Source organism: Hypanus sabinus, chromosome 3 (assembly GCF_030144855.1).
Source record: "Hypanus sabinus isolate sHypSab1 chromosome 3, sHypSab1.hap1, whole genome shotgun sequence".
NCBI lineage: Eukaryota > Metazoa > Chordata > Chondrichthyes > Myliobatiformes > Dasyatidae > Hypanus > Hypanus sabinus.
Genome location: NC_082708.1, coordinates 71,063,390 through 71,079,565, shown reverse-complemented (window position 1 = coordinate 71,079,565; position 16,176 = coordinate 71,063,390). Strand labels below are relative to the sequence as shown.

The 16,176-nt window shown below is 42.7% G+C and overlaps 1 protein-coding gene across 1 annotated transcript in view; it reads right to left on the bottom strand.

The window, feature by feature from the left end:
* panx1a (pannexin 1a) overlaps positions 1–15,759 on the bottom strand; it is a 43,013-nt gene extending 27,254 nt beyond the window's left edge. Inside the window, exon 1 of the mRNA XM_059964618.1 lies at positions 15,256–15,759. Within this exon, the coding sequence (XP_059820601.1) occupies positions 15,256–15,436 (181 nt within the window). The 5' untranslated portion in view covers positions 15,437–15,759. The remainder of the gene's footprint in view (positions 1–15,255) is intronic.
* Between the last annotated feature and the right edge of the window lie 417 nt (positions 15,760–16,176).

Genomic DNA, 16,176 nt, shown 5'->3' with positions numbered 1-16,176 from the left:
GGAGAATCCAAAACTAGGGAGCATTGGTTTGGGTAAAAGCAATATAAAAGGGACATGAGAGGCAACTCTTTCCATGCAGAAAGTAGTGAGTATAGGGAATGAACAGCTAGAGGAAGTGGTTGAGACAGGCACAGTAGCATCACTGAAGAAACACGTGGATAGCTACCATGGCTGGCAGGGCAGGGTTTAGATGGATAATCAGCCAAACATAGGAAACTGGGACTAGCTGTGGGAACTGGGGATGGGTCGATGGGTCTGTCTCCATGGTGAGCTGCTCAATGTCTACAGTTAATCCCACTTAACCGCTCCTCAATCTCTCTGTCAAATATTTAATTCCCTTTAAAGCTACTACTAGATCAACATTACATTCTAATCAGAATACAAATCAAACACTAAAATATTTGGGTAAAATAAGTATTCCTTGTCAACAGCCTTAAATTTCAACCCTTCAGTCATCTTTTGTAATTCTCTCTAAATTACTTGTGATTTTAAACACCACTCCTTATAGCCTTCTCTATTGGAAAGATTATTGTTTGCTTCTTCAGTCTTTCCACAAAACTTACTCCCTCTGCCATCTCCAAATGCTCATGTCATGTGATGTCAGAAACAGTCAAAATGCTCCATGGGTAGGAGGGGGGGACAGGATGAGCAAATTTTATACATTCATAGTGTAATATTTTAGCTTTTCTTACAGCGCAGTAATAGGCTCTCCCAGCCCAACAAGTCTGCATTGCCCAATTACACTTATCTGACTGATTAACCTACTAACTGATACCAAAAATCAGCAGGGAGACTGTGGTACCTAGAACTCCTAAGTTCTAAGGAGATATGCTCCTAAGAACTTTCTACCAGGGGCACAATTGCGAGCATCCTGACTGGCTGCATCACTGCCTGGTATGGGAACTGTACTTCCCTTGATCGCAGGACTCTGCACGGAGTGGTGCGGACAGCCCAGCGCATTCCACCAGGCCATCAGACTGATTAATTCACGCTGATACAATTGTATTTTTATGTTATAGTCACTGTCCTGTTGCACATACTATTTATTATAAATTACTATAAATTGCACAATGCACATTTAGACGGAGACATAACGTAAAGATTGTTACTCTCATGTACATGAAGGATGTAAGTAATAAAGTCAGCTCAATTCAATACTACACCACAGTAGAGTTGTGGTTAGTGTGATGCTGTTACAGCTCGGGACGTTCCGGTGATCTGAGTTCAATTCCAGTGCAGTCTATACATCCTCCCTGTGGGCTGCATGGGTTTTCCCCAGGGTGTTCTCTTTCCCTCCCATGGCCCAAAGACAAACCGGGTAAGTTAATTGGTCATTGTAAGTTATCTGTGATTAGGTTAGAATTAACCAGGTTTGTTGAAGTTTGCTGAGGCAGCGTGGCTTGAAAGGCCTGCAGGGTCCACTCCATGCTACATTGCTAAATTTAAAAAAATGGATAAACCTTGAGGAATCCCATTCTTTTCTTGCTCCAGTCTGGAAAACACCCATTCACCACTGATCTCTGGCTTTCAGATTTTAAAAAAATACAATTTGTATCCATAAGTGTACTACCTCTTCATAAGACCAAGATATTTTATTAAACACTAGTTCATTTGCATTATATCAACACCACTCGCCATGTCCATACCAAATGTTTGAAGAGCATTGCTGTAAGAAAGCTGCACTGAATCTCCTTCATTAGCCCATGCTGGCTTAAGAGAATGCTAATATTCTTTCATAAGTTGTTCTTGAACTTTTCCCACTATCAACATTGAATTCTACCTTTCTTGCTTCATTCAACAAGGGCGGAACATACTTTGGCATAACCCTTGCATCCATGGAGAAAGAACTGAAGATTGTGGTCAAAATCGAAACAATTTCTAATCTTAGTTCCCCAAGTAACTTTAGAAAATGTGACTTGACTACCCAATGAATTACTGGGTTTTCAGACATCTCTTGCCCATCCAATATCTCAACTACTTCATTATTTTCTATAGCTTTGGAATATTCTTTGTCCTTGGTAAATTATAATGCAAAATATTCATATAGTTCTATCAGTCCTATTCTAGTTGATTTTCATTTGGCTCCTGAACAGTTCCCTCAGAATCTGAATCAGGTTTGTTATCACCAGCGTGTGTCGTGAAACTTGTTGTTAGCAGCAGCAGTTCAATGCAGTATATGATAACATAGAAAGAATAAATAAATTACAGAAAAAATATTATATATTTATTTATTTATTGAATAGATTAAAAATAGTGCAAAAACAGAAATAATATATACAGTCAGCACTCCTTATCTGCGGATTCCGCATGCACGGATTTAACCAACCGCGGATCGGGAAAACCCAGAAGTTCTCTCTCCAGCACTCGTTTGAACATGTACAGACTATTTTTCTTGTCATTATTCCCTAAACAATACAGTATAACAACTATTTACATAGCATTTACATTGTATTAGGTATTATGTAATCTAGAAGTGACTTAAAAGTACAGGCAGTCCCAGTGTTATGAATGAGTTTTGTTCCTGTGTCCGTCTTTAAGTTGGATTTGAAGTTGGAACAGGTGCATCCGGTATTATTTAGCATCAGTCAGTCAAACATTTTTCTTAGTACATATTTTACCTTTCTATGCATATAAAACACTTAAGAAACATACATATTTCAATAATTAAACCACTGCATTGCTTAGTCATAATTGTAGCTTTCATCGGGGCAGGGCCTTTCACATGCTCCATTGAAATTGTTCCGATCGTTGACCGACTGTAGCCTAACGCTTTTCCAATGACCGATGGTGTTTCACCTCTTTCCAATTGCTTTATTACTTCCACATTATTTTCAATTGCAATCGTGATTATTTTTGTGAACAGAAACACTGCGGATTCAGAGCTCCTCCGGGTCCTAAAGACCACCGCACTGAGACATGTTAAATAAGGGACTTGAGCATCCATGAATTTTGGTATCCATGGGGGATCCTGGAACTAATCCCCCACGGATAAGGAGGGCCAACTGTATTTAAAAAAAAGTGAGGTACTATTCATGGGTTCAATGTCCATTTAGGAATTGGATGGCAGAGGGGAAGAAACTGTTCCTGAATCGCTGAGTGTGTGCCTTCAGGCTTCTGTACCTCCTACCTGATGGTAACAGTGAGAAAAGGGCATGCCCTGGGTGCTGGAGGCCCTTAATAATGGACGCTGCCTTTCTGAGGAAGATGTCTGAGATGTCTCTCCCTGAAGATGTCCTGGGTACTTTGTAGGCTAGTGCCCAAGATGAAGCTGACTAAATTTACAACCTTCTGTAGCTTCTTTCAGTCCTGTGCAGTAGCCCCTCCATATCAGACAGTGATGCAGCCTGTCAGAAGGCTCTCCACAATGCAACTATAGAATTTTTTGAGTGTTTTAGTTGACAAACCAAAGCTCTTCAAACTCCTAATGAAGTATAGCTACTGTCTTGTCCTCTTTATAGCTGCAATGATATGTTGGGACCAGGTTAGGTCCTCAGAGATCTTGAAACTGCTCACTCTCTCCACTTCTGATCCCTCTATGAGAGCTGGTTCATGTTCCCTTGTCTTACCCTTCATGAAGTCAACAATCAGCTCTTTTATCTTACTGACATTGAGTGCCAGGTTGTTGCTGTGACACCACTCCACTAGCTGGTCTCACTCCTGTACATCCTCTTATCTCCATCCGAGATACTACCAACAATGCTCGTATCATCAGTAAATTTAAAGATGGTATTTGAGCTATACTTAGCTATACAGTCATGGGTATAGAGAGAGTAGAGCAGTGGGCTAAGCACACACCCCTGAGGTGCACCAGTGTTGATTATAAGTGAGGAGGAGATATTATCACCAATCTGCATAGGTTGTGATCTTCCAGTTAGGAAGTTGAGGATCCAATTGCAGAGGGAGGTACAGAGGCCCACGTTCTGTTTCTCAATTCCTCATTAAAACAATAAACTCCAAGAGTCATATCAATGAAATGTTGATGGATTACAAAACTCCAGTATAAGTTCGTTAAAAGTCAAAGTGTGTCCAACTGATCTGAAATAACAGACAGGTGATCGAACAGAATTAAGTTATCTGATATGTACTTCAAAAATGTGGTTGATAAAGAGCCACAAATGTCCTTGTGATATAAATATATGAATATAGTGCACAAGTCCCTGTAGTCAGCTCTGAAAATTAATAAAATGATGGCTTGTCAAGCAGTAACCTGACATCAAGACTGAAGCTCCCAGAACAAAAGGAGCTGTAACATGATTATAAAATTAAGCAATAGGAAATAATAAAAGGCTCTTTTCCCCCAAACTGGAAGGTCTGCAACAGAGTACACAGGGAGTTGTATTAAGACTATTGCTTTTCTAATTCCAAAATTCAAAACTGGGTACAAGAGTGAATGTATGTAGTTCATTACAAGTAACAAGAAAAAGAGATAAATAAAGGCAGACTATAAGGGTGAAGAAATTATACCGAACCATTACAAAACACTGGTTTGGTCACATGAGGAATATTATGGCCAGTTCAAAAACCAGACTTTCAGAATGATGCAAAGCATGCAAAAAGCATATGCTTTAAATGATTCCAGTGATGAGGTACCTTGGTCATATGGAATAGGAAGAGTTTTGTTATTTCTCAACAGGTAGATTGCAAGGAAATCTAAGTGTTTAAAATCAAGGGTGGAGAGAAAATACAATGAAAGATGCTGTTCCCATTGAAAGAAGGGTCAAGATCGAGAGGGAAACACAACATTCCCAATTGCTGTAATAATCCGGATTGGCACAAGGAACCTTTCTTTCTCTTCAAACAAAATATCAGGAAATGAGTCCTGATGAAGGGTCTCATCCCAAAACAGCAATGGTTTACTCCTTTCCAGAGATGCCGCCTGGCCTGCAAGGTTCCTCCAGCATTTTGAGAGTGTTAATCAGGAAACACATGAGGAGGAAAGCTCAAATGTGCGGCAGAATTTATTCGGTGCCAGCTGCTTACTTTGAAATGAACACAAGCTTATCCAAAACAATTCCCACCACAAGAACGCACAACAAAAATGACAGGATTCACTCTACAATGATTGTTCCCCAAGCAACTTTGCATAGGAAATGAGGGTCTTAATGAAACAAGGTTGCTGGGACCAACTCATTAATCAGAGACATGGCACTTTAAATGGGAAACCAAACTGACACCATAAGATTAATGACTAAATTCTTTTTGAACGTTGAAAGTTTGTGAATCACTGAAACATTCAAGAACAACTTCAGATGTTTTAGACCAATATATATTTAAAAAAATGTAATTATACTTATCCAAGTCTCTTGAATGCCTTATCTCCTCACACCTACTCTAAACTGGCAAAGGATCATTGGTCAAGTTCCCCAGAACATAAGAAACTACCTCAACTTCCAGCTCTCTTGCTATGCAAAGGGGAATCATTGTTACTAGGACTTCCACATTTGCAAATTGATGTCAGTTACATGGACTGAGACTGATAACACATAAATTTGTAAGTGACAGATTACAAAATCTGGAACAGGTTTCAAATGGAAATTAAATAAATATTTAAAGAGATCAGCTATTTGCGAAGCCACCTCAGACATGATTTGAAAGGCACTTTCCTTTCCATTTCTTGAACATTGTTTCTTCCCGACCTGTCCAATGTGTTCAGCATGAGCATTATTTGTGTTGAGCAGAATGGACTTTCTGAATGTTAAATCAGTCTAAGGTTCTTTGATTTCATGACCTACTTTAGAACAAATTAGTCAACAAGAACATGAACATTGAGCCTGACTGAGTTTGACTGAGCATGGAGATACAGGAGAGAATCAGAATCCAGTTTATTATTACAGACATGTCGTGAGATTTGTTTTACAGCAGCAGTGTACCACAAGACAAAATAAGTTACAATAAGAAAAAGTGCAAAAAATAGCAGGGTAGCGTTCATGGACTATTCAGAAATTTGATGGCAGAGGGGTAGAAATTGAGCGTACATCATCAGGCTCCTGTACCTCCTCCCTGATGACAGCAATGAGAAGATGGCATGTCCCAGATGGTGGAGGTCCTGAATGATGGACGTCACCTTCTTGAGACACCGCCTTCTGAAGACGTCTTTGATGTGGGGACATTGTGCCCATGATGGAGCTGGCAGAGTCTACAACCCTCTGCAGCTTCTTCAATCCTGTGCACTAAGGCCTCTACACAAACACTGACGCTACCAGCCTTCACAGTACATCTGCAGAAGTTGGCTAGATTTTGATGACATACCAAATCTCTTCAACTACTAATGAAGTACATTACTGCATCAATATGTTGGGCACAGGACAGATCATTTGAAAGGTTGATGTCCAGGAACTTGAAGCTGCTCACCCTTTCCACTGCTGATCCCTTAATGAACACTAATGAGTTGCCGAAACATCACCCTTCCTGAAGCCCACAGTCAATTCCCTGATCTCACCAACACTGAATACAAGGTTGTTGCAACATCACTCAATCAACTGATCCATCTTACTCCTGTGCATCTCCTCATCACCATATGAGATTCTGCCAACAGTGGTGTCTTTAGCAACTTCATGGATGGACCCTGAGCTGTGCCTGGCCATACAGTCATAAGTGTAGGGGGTAGAGTTGGGTGTTAGGCGTGCACCCTTGAGGTGTACTGGTGATGACTGCCAGCGAGATGGTCAGTTCTACAGATCCTGGAAAATGGAACAAAAAAAATTGCTGCAGGAGCTCAAGCAGGTCAATCAGCAACCATGAGACAAAGGGGTGCCACACATTACAGGCCCTTTGTAGAATCACAATCTGAAATGTTGGCCATCCCTTGGTTTCCATAGATGTATCGAGTATGATGTCCAGATCTGCTGTCCACCTGTAGCCACACTTACCGTGGTTGTAGAGAGAGCTGGGAGCCAAACACTAAGATTTAAGACCATGGGGTCCACCCCCCCCCCCCCCGAACAGGTCTTGACAGAAGGCAAAGCTGAGGGCAAAGGCTTACATCGTGCCAAAGCTGGAAGAATTTTGCAATAGATTTTATATGTCTCTGATATATTTAAAACAGTATGGTAAAAATAAACTTTAAATTGCTCGTTATAACAATGGTGTTTGCACTTTGCGTAATACGAATTAGAAAGCCATTCAAATACTACAAAATGGTTAAAATAAGGTAGAAGAATGACTTTATTGCCTCCTATTGAAAGTGCTGAATTGGAAATCTCAGAACTTTCAGGCCCCGCAGCTGGATTATACCCAAGTTTGTGATGGTGCTACATGTCCAGGACCTGTTACTCAGGGGTGATTGACTAACACACAATCCACCATGTTATGCTTGAACTGTTAATTTACCAAAGAAAAGCCCAAAGCTAACTCCTTGCTCCCAAATCTGAGGGTAAATAGAATCAAAATCATACCTCCATTTTCTTTGGCTGATCTCCACCATTGGGATATGGCTTGTTTGAAAGCAAAATACTTAACACATTGAAAACTGTAAAAATGCTGTAAAGTTCTCAATATTTTCAAGTCAATGACTGTTCGTTAGAACCTCAGCCATTCAAAAGTCGTTGACCTAAAGTATAGTCTGCTTTCCTCTCTCCAGATGCCACAGTACTTGTCCATTGGCACTTTCAGATTTATTATTACTGTCTGTGGCTATCCTTCATGCCATTCTGTGACCTCCCAATCTGAAGTATTCCCTAAATAGTCGATATGCAGAATTTAGTTGGCCCTCTTTTCATCATATTGGAGTAGCACATCTGCCTGCATTAAACAGTTCACACCACCGTATGTTATTTATTATTATTATTATCATCATCACATTATTATTTAAAGGCAATGCAAGAAATGAGGAATTATTTCCAAATGATATGAAACCAACCGGAAATAATTTTGACAGACCACAAGTCAGTGTTGCATAGTTTACTGTGGAATAGTTTTAATATGTTAAAGCTCTTAGAAAAACAAATACGAATACAGGGTGCAGCATTTTAAAACAATGCCACCTATGATGTGTAGTTCAGGCAGCAAAACATCACTATGAACACAAGAAATTCTGCAGATGCTGGAAATCCGTAGCAATACACACCAAATGCTGGAGGAACTCAGCAGATCAGGCAGCATCTATGGAAATGAATAAACAGTTGATGTTTTGGGCCAAGACCCTTCTTCAGGACCCTACAAAGATATTTTAACTGTCATTTGTGCACCTTGTCTGGAAACAAGGCAAGTTATTACAGGCATAGAATATAGAAATCTACAGCACATTACAGGCCCTATGGCCTACAATGTTGTAACCTACTCTAGAAACTGCCTAGAATTTCCCTAGCACATAGCTCTCTAATTTTCTAAGCTCCATGTACCTATCTAAGAGGCTCTTAAAAGGCCCTATTGTTTCCACTTCCACCACTGCCATTGGCAGTGCATTCCATGCTCCTACCACTCTCTGTATGAAGATCTTACCCCTGACATCTCCTCTGTACCTACTTCCAAGCTCCTTAAAACTATACCCCTCATGTTAGCCATTTCAGCCCTGGGAAAAAGCCTCTGGCTATCCACACGATCGATCCCCCTCATTATTTTATACACCTCTATCAGATTACCTCTCATCCTCCGTCACTCCAAGGAGAAAAGGCCAAGTTCACTCAACCTATAAGGTATGCTCTCCAATCCAGGCTACATCCTTGTAAATCTCCTCTGTACTCTCTCTACGGTATCCACATCATTCCTCAGCAGGTCGGGCAGCATCCGATGAAACATGCAGTCAAAGTTTCGGGCCGTGACCCTTCACCAGGACTAATAAAGGAGGGGGCAGGGGCCCTATAAAGAAGGTGGGGGGAGGGGGGAAGATGCCAGGTGAAAAACCAATCAGAGGAAAGATCAAGGGGTGGGGGAGGGGAAGCAGGGAGGAGATAGGCAGGAAAGGTGAAGAAGGAATGTAAGGGCAAAGCACTATGTGTAGTAGAAGGCAGAATGAGAGAGGTGATAGGCAGCTAGAAGAGGAGGCAGAGTGAAAGTGGGATGGGGGAAGGGAGAGGGAAGGAATTACCAGAAGTTGGAGAATTTGAAGTTCATTCCAAGGGGCTGGAGACTACCCAGACAGTATATGAAGTGTTGCTCCTCCAATCTGAGTTTGGCCTCATCATGGCAGTAGAGGAGGCCATGTATGGACATATCTGAATGGGAATGTGAAGCAGAGTTGAAGTGGGTAGCTATAGAGCTTTCCCCTTACATTCCTTCTTCACCTTTCTTGCCCATCCACTCCCTGCTTCCCCTCCCCCACCCCTTGACCTATCCCTGATTGGTTTTTCACCTGGCACCTTCCCCCCCACCTTCTTTATGGGGCCCCTGTCCCCTCCTTTTTCAGTGCTGACGAAGGGTCTCGGCCCGAAACGTTGACTGCTCATTTCAACAGTTGCTGCCCGACCTGCTGAATTCCTCCAGCTTGTTTATATGTGTTGATTTAACCACAGCATCTGCAGTGTACTTCGTGTCCACATCCTTCCTGTAGTGAGACGACCATAACTGAACACAGTACTCCCAAGTGGGGTCTGGCCAAAGTCTTATATAGCTGCAACATTACCTCACAGCTCTTGAACTCAGTCCCACGGTCGATGAACGCTAACACACCATATGCCTTCTTAACAACACTGTCAACCTACACAGCAGCTTTGAGAGTCCTATGGAAATGGACCCCAAGATCACACTGCCAAGAGCCTTACCGTTAATATTACATTCTGTCTTCAAATTGGACCTAATAAAATTAACCACTTCACATTTACCTGGGTTGAACTCCATCTGCCACTTCTCAGCCCAGTTCTGCATCCTACTGACATCTCGCTGTAACCTCTAACAACCCTCCAGACTGTTCACAACACACCCAAACTTACTAACCCACCCTTCTACTTCTTCATCCAGGTCATTTATAAAAATTATAAAGAGGATGGGTCCATTCCCAGAACAAATCCCTGCGGAACTCCACTGGTCACCGACCTCCATGCAGAATACAAACCATCTACAGCCATCCGTTGCCTTCTGTGGGAAAGCCAGTTCTGGATCCACAAAGCAAGGTCTCCTTGGATCCCATGCCTCCTTATTTTCTGAATGAGCCTTGCATGGGGAACCTTAACAAATGCCTTACTGAAACCCATATACACTACATTCACTGCTCTACCTTCATCAATGTGTTTTACTACAACCTCGAAGAATTCAGTCAGGCCCCTAAAATACAACCTGCTCTTGTCAAAACCATCCCTAATCAGATTATGTCTCTCTAAATGTTCATAAATCCTGCCTTTCAGGATCTTCTCCAACAACTTGCCCACCACTGAAGTCAGACTCACTGGTCTATAATTTCCTGGGTTATCTCTACTCCCTTTCTTGAACAAGGGAGCAACATTTGCAATCCCCCAATCCTCTGGTACTTCTCCCATCCCTATTGATGATGCAAAGATCATCACAAGTAGCCTCAGGTATATCTCATCCAGTCCCGGTGACTTATCTAACTTAATGATTTTCAAGAGTTCCAGCACATTCTCTTAATGTCTATATGCTCAAGCATCTCAGTCATCCCTACAATCACCAAGATCCTTTTCCATAGTGAATACTGAAGCAAAGTATTCATTAAGTATCTCCCCTACTTCCAACGACTTCATGCACACGTTATTGGCCAAACACTTACTTCGGAAACACTTATGCAATATCAGTGCAGTGAAATCTTTAGAAGTAAAAAAGAATACAAATTTCCAAGAAACAATTTGTATGTAAATTATTACAGTAAAGCAATCACTTGGAAATTGAAACTCCTAAAATGATGTTAATATGCAAATTATCTTACAATTACAGGAAATAAAAGCAGGAAACTTTGGTTCAGATGACAAATGACAAGTTTTTGCTAATGCTTTCAAGTCATGCAAGAAATCTGTATCATAATCAGATGCAAATACATTTAACCCTCAATACTTACCAAAATTCTTCCCTCACTCAGATGTATTTATGTACGCAGTATTGTCTAACAGCCACACGAGTGCACACAACTGGCGCTAGCTAGAAACTGTTCTGCAACAGTCTCCTGCCCAGTTAAGTGACATAGTGTATCAAATAGACGAAAGACGATTTTCTATATTAGTTTTTGTCCTTTAAGAATTGTTGCAAATAAACGGCTGCCCCAATTAACTGGAATCCACTGTACATGAATGATAGTAATTAGCACTGCCTGACACATGCCTTTTATATTCTGCTGAGAAGGATGATTAATTTTGCTACTTAAGGAAGGGCCAGATCACACTAAACAGAACACAGTCACAGCCCCTGACATTTTGTAGCCTTATGACTCGAAGAACCCAAGATGTGAATAGACCTCAAGAAAACCAAACTAGGGTCCCACTTGTGGACCTCTATTTGCAAAGTCTACAACCAGAGATAGACAGAGATAGTTGGAAGATAACTAAAATTTAAAAAGCAATGTTTGAAGAACATTAAAACCTTTATTAATCATTCATCAAATCAAAATTTTTTAAATGTTTCCCATTTTCAGTTAAGGTCTGTGACTTAATTCAGGGAATGTTAGATGTGCCAAGCAAGTTTAGATTTTTGGGGCTAAATTATAGTTAGGTGCTGCAGTGAGTCCACAGTCTCATGTGCAAGGTGAAGGTCAGAGTTGAAAGCCAAATACACCTACTACTAAACTCCAGCATAGCTGGCCAGTGGTGTAGAGAGACGAGCAACCTGGTTCAAATCCAACCAGCTGCTTGCACACTTCCAATCCGTGCTGAGCGTCGAGTCTCATTAAAATAGACAGACAAATGCTAAAGAAATGGCAAGTCTGCTGCCCAATGTGCCACCAGATGTGGAGAGGAACAGCAGCAAACTCCAGCATGCTCTGTACTTCAGCGCTCAGCACAGGGGCAAGCAAACCTGAACTAGATGACCTACGTAAAGTCGCTAATTCTAACTAGCCCCAATGCAGAGCCGTAACTGCAGAAAACGTAGCTACAGTGGGTACTTCTCCGTATGGTGAATAAACAATACTGGAGAACACTATGGTTCTCTGAAATCCATGCAGAGAAACGCAAGGTGACGATTAATGCATATTCTAGTTAACTGCTCACCACATTTTTACTTTTATTGAAAAAAAGTTACAATGGTTTCAGATAAATTATTTTCCTAATGCTCTTTTAGTCTCTTGGGTAGTCTCACTTTAGTAGCTATATAATGGACTATTCACCATGAGCACAACCCCAAGCCTCGCCCTGCTTCAAAATCAGTGTTATCAATAGATACTCAAATTCAAATCAGGAAGAAATCTGTCAAGCTAATTAGGTGGCAGCTGACAAAAGGAGAAAGAAGCTCTCCCATGAATAATATAGCAAATAACAGCATGAGCTCATAGCTTGAAGGAAAACAGGAAACTAAATGAAATAAATCAGAATTGCAGCACTATGCAAAAGTCTTAGCCACACAGACATATAGCTAGGGTTCCTAAGGCTTTAGCGCACTACTGTATTTGTCAACGTGGAGCAGACAACAAATTTGTAAATCTGGCGGGAACAAGGAATGTTTGAAATTGCAAGGGTGGAGCTCTGTGGGAAGGGTGTGGAAAGGTGGTAGAGGAGGAATGCCAGGGCAGGGAGGGGTGCAGGTGCAGACACACCCAGCCCTGAGACACAAGGCAGGGTCATTTGATTCCAAACAATTGGCTTGTCGATCATTTCAGAATAACTCTCTGGTGCTTCCCTTCCCCTGTTTCCAACCATGATTCCCCTCTCCCTGCCTCCTTGCTACTGTCAGTCCACAATAAAGATCCAAATCAGAATCAGGTTTATCATCACTCATGTGTCATGAAATATGTTTTTTTCTTTGTGGCAGCAGTATAGCACAATGCATAAAATGACTACAGTACTATGCAAAAAATATCTTGGGCACCCTCGGGTATGTGCCCAAGACTGTGGCATGGTATTGTGCTCATCTTAAAGGTGCTTTGGAATGGCTTAAGATCATGAAAGCTATCATAGAAATACTTCACTTTCTTGGATATCATCTGTAGAGATATAGAACGTCACTCTATAGTTGTAGCCATATAAAACTCCCAGCTTGGGCCACATCTAGAATACGGCATTCCATTTTGGTTGGCCCCAACATTGGAAGCACATGAAGACTTTGTGAGGGTGCAAGACTGGTGCTATTAAGAGGGCAGATGAACAAACTGAAACATCAACTGTTCATTCCCCTTCATATATGCCGCCTGACTTGCTGAGTTCTTCCAGCATTTTGTTTGAATTGAGTAAACGAGGGTCATTTTATCTGGAGCAGGGGAAGCTGAGAGGAGACCTGAGAAAAGTTTATAAATTTATGAGAGGCATTGATTGACAACTGGTATATTTTTCTCTGGGCCAAAATGTCCAACACTGAAGGGCATAAATTTAGGTTGAGGAGGCAAATTCAAAGGGGCAATATTTTTTTAACAGGACGGTGAGTACCTGTAATTCGCTGCTGCTGGGAAGATGGTGATGGAGGCAGATACAATAGTGGCATTTGAAAAGCTCTCAAACAGGCACATGAGAATTCAGAGAATGGAGGGATATGGACCACGTGCAGGCAGAAGGATTAGTTTAGGTAGGTGTCATTATTTAATTAGTTCAGCACATCATGACCCAAGGATCCATTCCTATGCTGTATAATTAATGTTCAACTTATTCACAAAGTTCTGATGATTACAACCCAACTACAGAGTGGCTGGTGTACTCAACTACACTCACAGAAAGTCTGTCAGAGATGGGAAATTACAGAACCAACTGGTCTTTCTAAATTCTATTTAAGGTGCTGAAACACGCTGTTTAGAAAGGATGGTTAGGGTTGAGGGCACTCTCTATTGAGGGCCATCTGCTTCACATAATTTGCAACTGGCAGATAATCTCCTAGCTAAGCACCAGCAGCCAGTGAAAGTTCAATTTCTCACCAGCGCACATGTCAACACCACAAATGAAGCAAGCACTGGCCATTAAATTGGTAATTTACCACTAAACGCAAGGGGTGCCCGAAATAAATCCAGCCTCAGAGATGGCACAGCAATTAAAATAGTAATCCGGGGGATGGACGAACCATCTGGAGACCGGAGATCAAATTCTACCATAACACCTGTGGAATCTGGATCTTGGACCTTACTAATAAAATAATACATTTCTATGGTAGCTACAAAATCCCAAATTTCTGTTTCGGAAGATATAAAAGCCGTTCAAAAGCTCATGCTCAATTATTCTAGTTAATTTACCTCGGATATACAACAAAACTGATAGTGAACCCTCAACTGTCAGAGGTGAGAGTAATGAAATAAACGGCAAGTACAATATGTCAGTATCTCAAACTCAATATCTTCTAGGAAAACTACCTCAATGAGATTAGTCAGCGGCCGCCTGGCTGTATTATCCAAACGACCATGCCCGTCTGGCACATGTAGATGTTTAATCGTCACTGACGGTAGTGTCACAAGTGTGTTTAAAATCGATATGGCATCTACAAAATGCAGATCGCCTGCATTGCCCTCCGACGCAAATGACGATTATAACACAGACAAAGTGTTGCAGGAACGCAGCAGGTCAGGTGAAATCTATGGAAAGGGATAAACAGTGGAGGTTTCAGGCCGAGACCTGTCGACTGTGTGCGTTGCTCTGGATTTCCAGCATCTGCAGAATCCCTTGTGTTAATGACGGTGTATTTGACAGAACAGCGAGCCCACATGTGCAAGGCAGGCATGGGTGTTTGGGTAAGGCAGCGGCTAAGTGCGCACACTGACCAGTGTCCCTGCCCTGGCCTTGGCTGAATTCTAACGGCATTGATGATGGAGAGGCGCCCTCTGACCCCCATTCCAAGCCAATGCCGGCGATCGCCCTCGCTTGGCTAAAGCAGAGTCAAACCAAACTCGACAACTCTCCAGTTCATTTAAGCATTAGCTGGGGGGGGGGGGGGTGGTGGAACTAATTCGCACCCATTTGTTTTCTGCTGGTAATAATCTCCCGTAAAAACATTCAGGCCTGCAAGGCAGGCGCCCACAGGGGCCGGGCTTGCGCTTTTTGTCCGCCCGGAGGTCTGGATCGATTCCGGGCGAAGAGGGAGAGACCCCCGTCCTCCAGTCTGTCGTTCGCCTTCCTGCGATTCCATCACAAAACAAAAGACAACACGAATGGCTGCACTGTGAGTGGGATAAAGAGCCGACTGGCAGCCGCGGCGGCAGAAGCCCCCGGGCACCGCCGTGACCAGCTCTGGGCGCGGTGGAAGCCTTACCTATGGAGATCTCTTGCGCGAAGGCCAGGGAGATCAGCAGCAGAGGCAGGCCGGCCGACACCAGGGTCACCAGCTTGTCCACGGCCAGCTCCAACCTCACCGCTTTCAGTCTGGAGTCGGCCGGCTCCTTGAGGAGAAAGTCCGAGAAGACGTACTCCGCTGCAGCGTGTGTGATGGCCATCACCTCGCTTCACGGGGGGGAAACAGGGAGCTGTCTTCAGCTAAAGATCCGAGCTCATTGTCGTGTCCCTGTTCAGCGCGGAGCGTCCCTGCTCTGGGCATGGTCCGGATCCGATGCGGCTCCGTGTCGCTGCCCGCACTCTGCAGCACCTCGGCCTTTCACGTGTACCGGCACGGACTTTGTTTCCATCAGCCGCACTTCCGGATCTCCCCGGCTCTCGCCAACTGCCCCGCCAGGAGGAGGGACCGATCCCAGCCAACAGAGCGAAAGTGGTCCGGTGTGGCACCGTGACAGTGCACGCCTAGGGAACTCCACGCGGAGCGCCAGCCGGCCCGTCACCACACTGACTTCTCATTACGCGTTCGCAGTATTAACATCGGGCTGCATGATTCAATTTGCCCAAGACAAAAGCAATTGTTTTAGGTCGAAGGCTTTTCAGGGCTTGGAAAACTATGTATCAAAGATAAATTTAAGAGGTAGAGATCCGGGCGGGCCCTGAGAACAATAATCAGCATCAGTTTGCATCAAAACTAATTCTCAAGGTGATTCTTTTTTTTGTTCACGGCAGACGTTGCCTGACCAGCTTACAGTGTACTTTTATTTCAGATTTCCTGCGACCATCTTTTTACACAAAAATCCCAGCACAACACACACACGCAAAATGCTGGAGGAGCTCAGCAGGTCAATAAACATGTGTGAAAATGAAAAAAAAATAGTCGACGTTTCTGGCCGAGACCCTT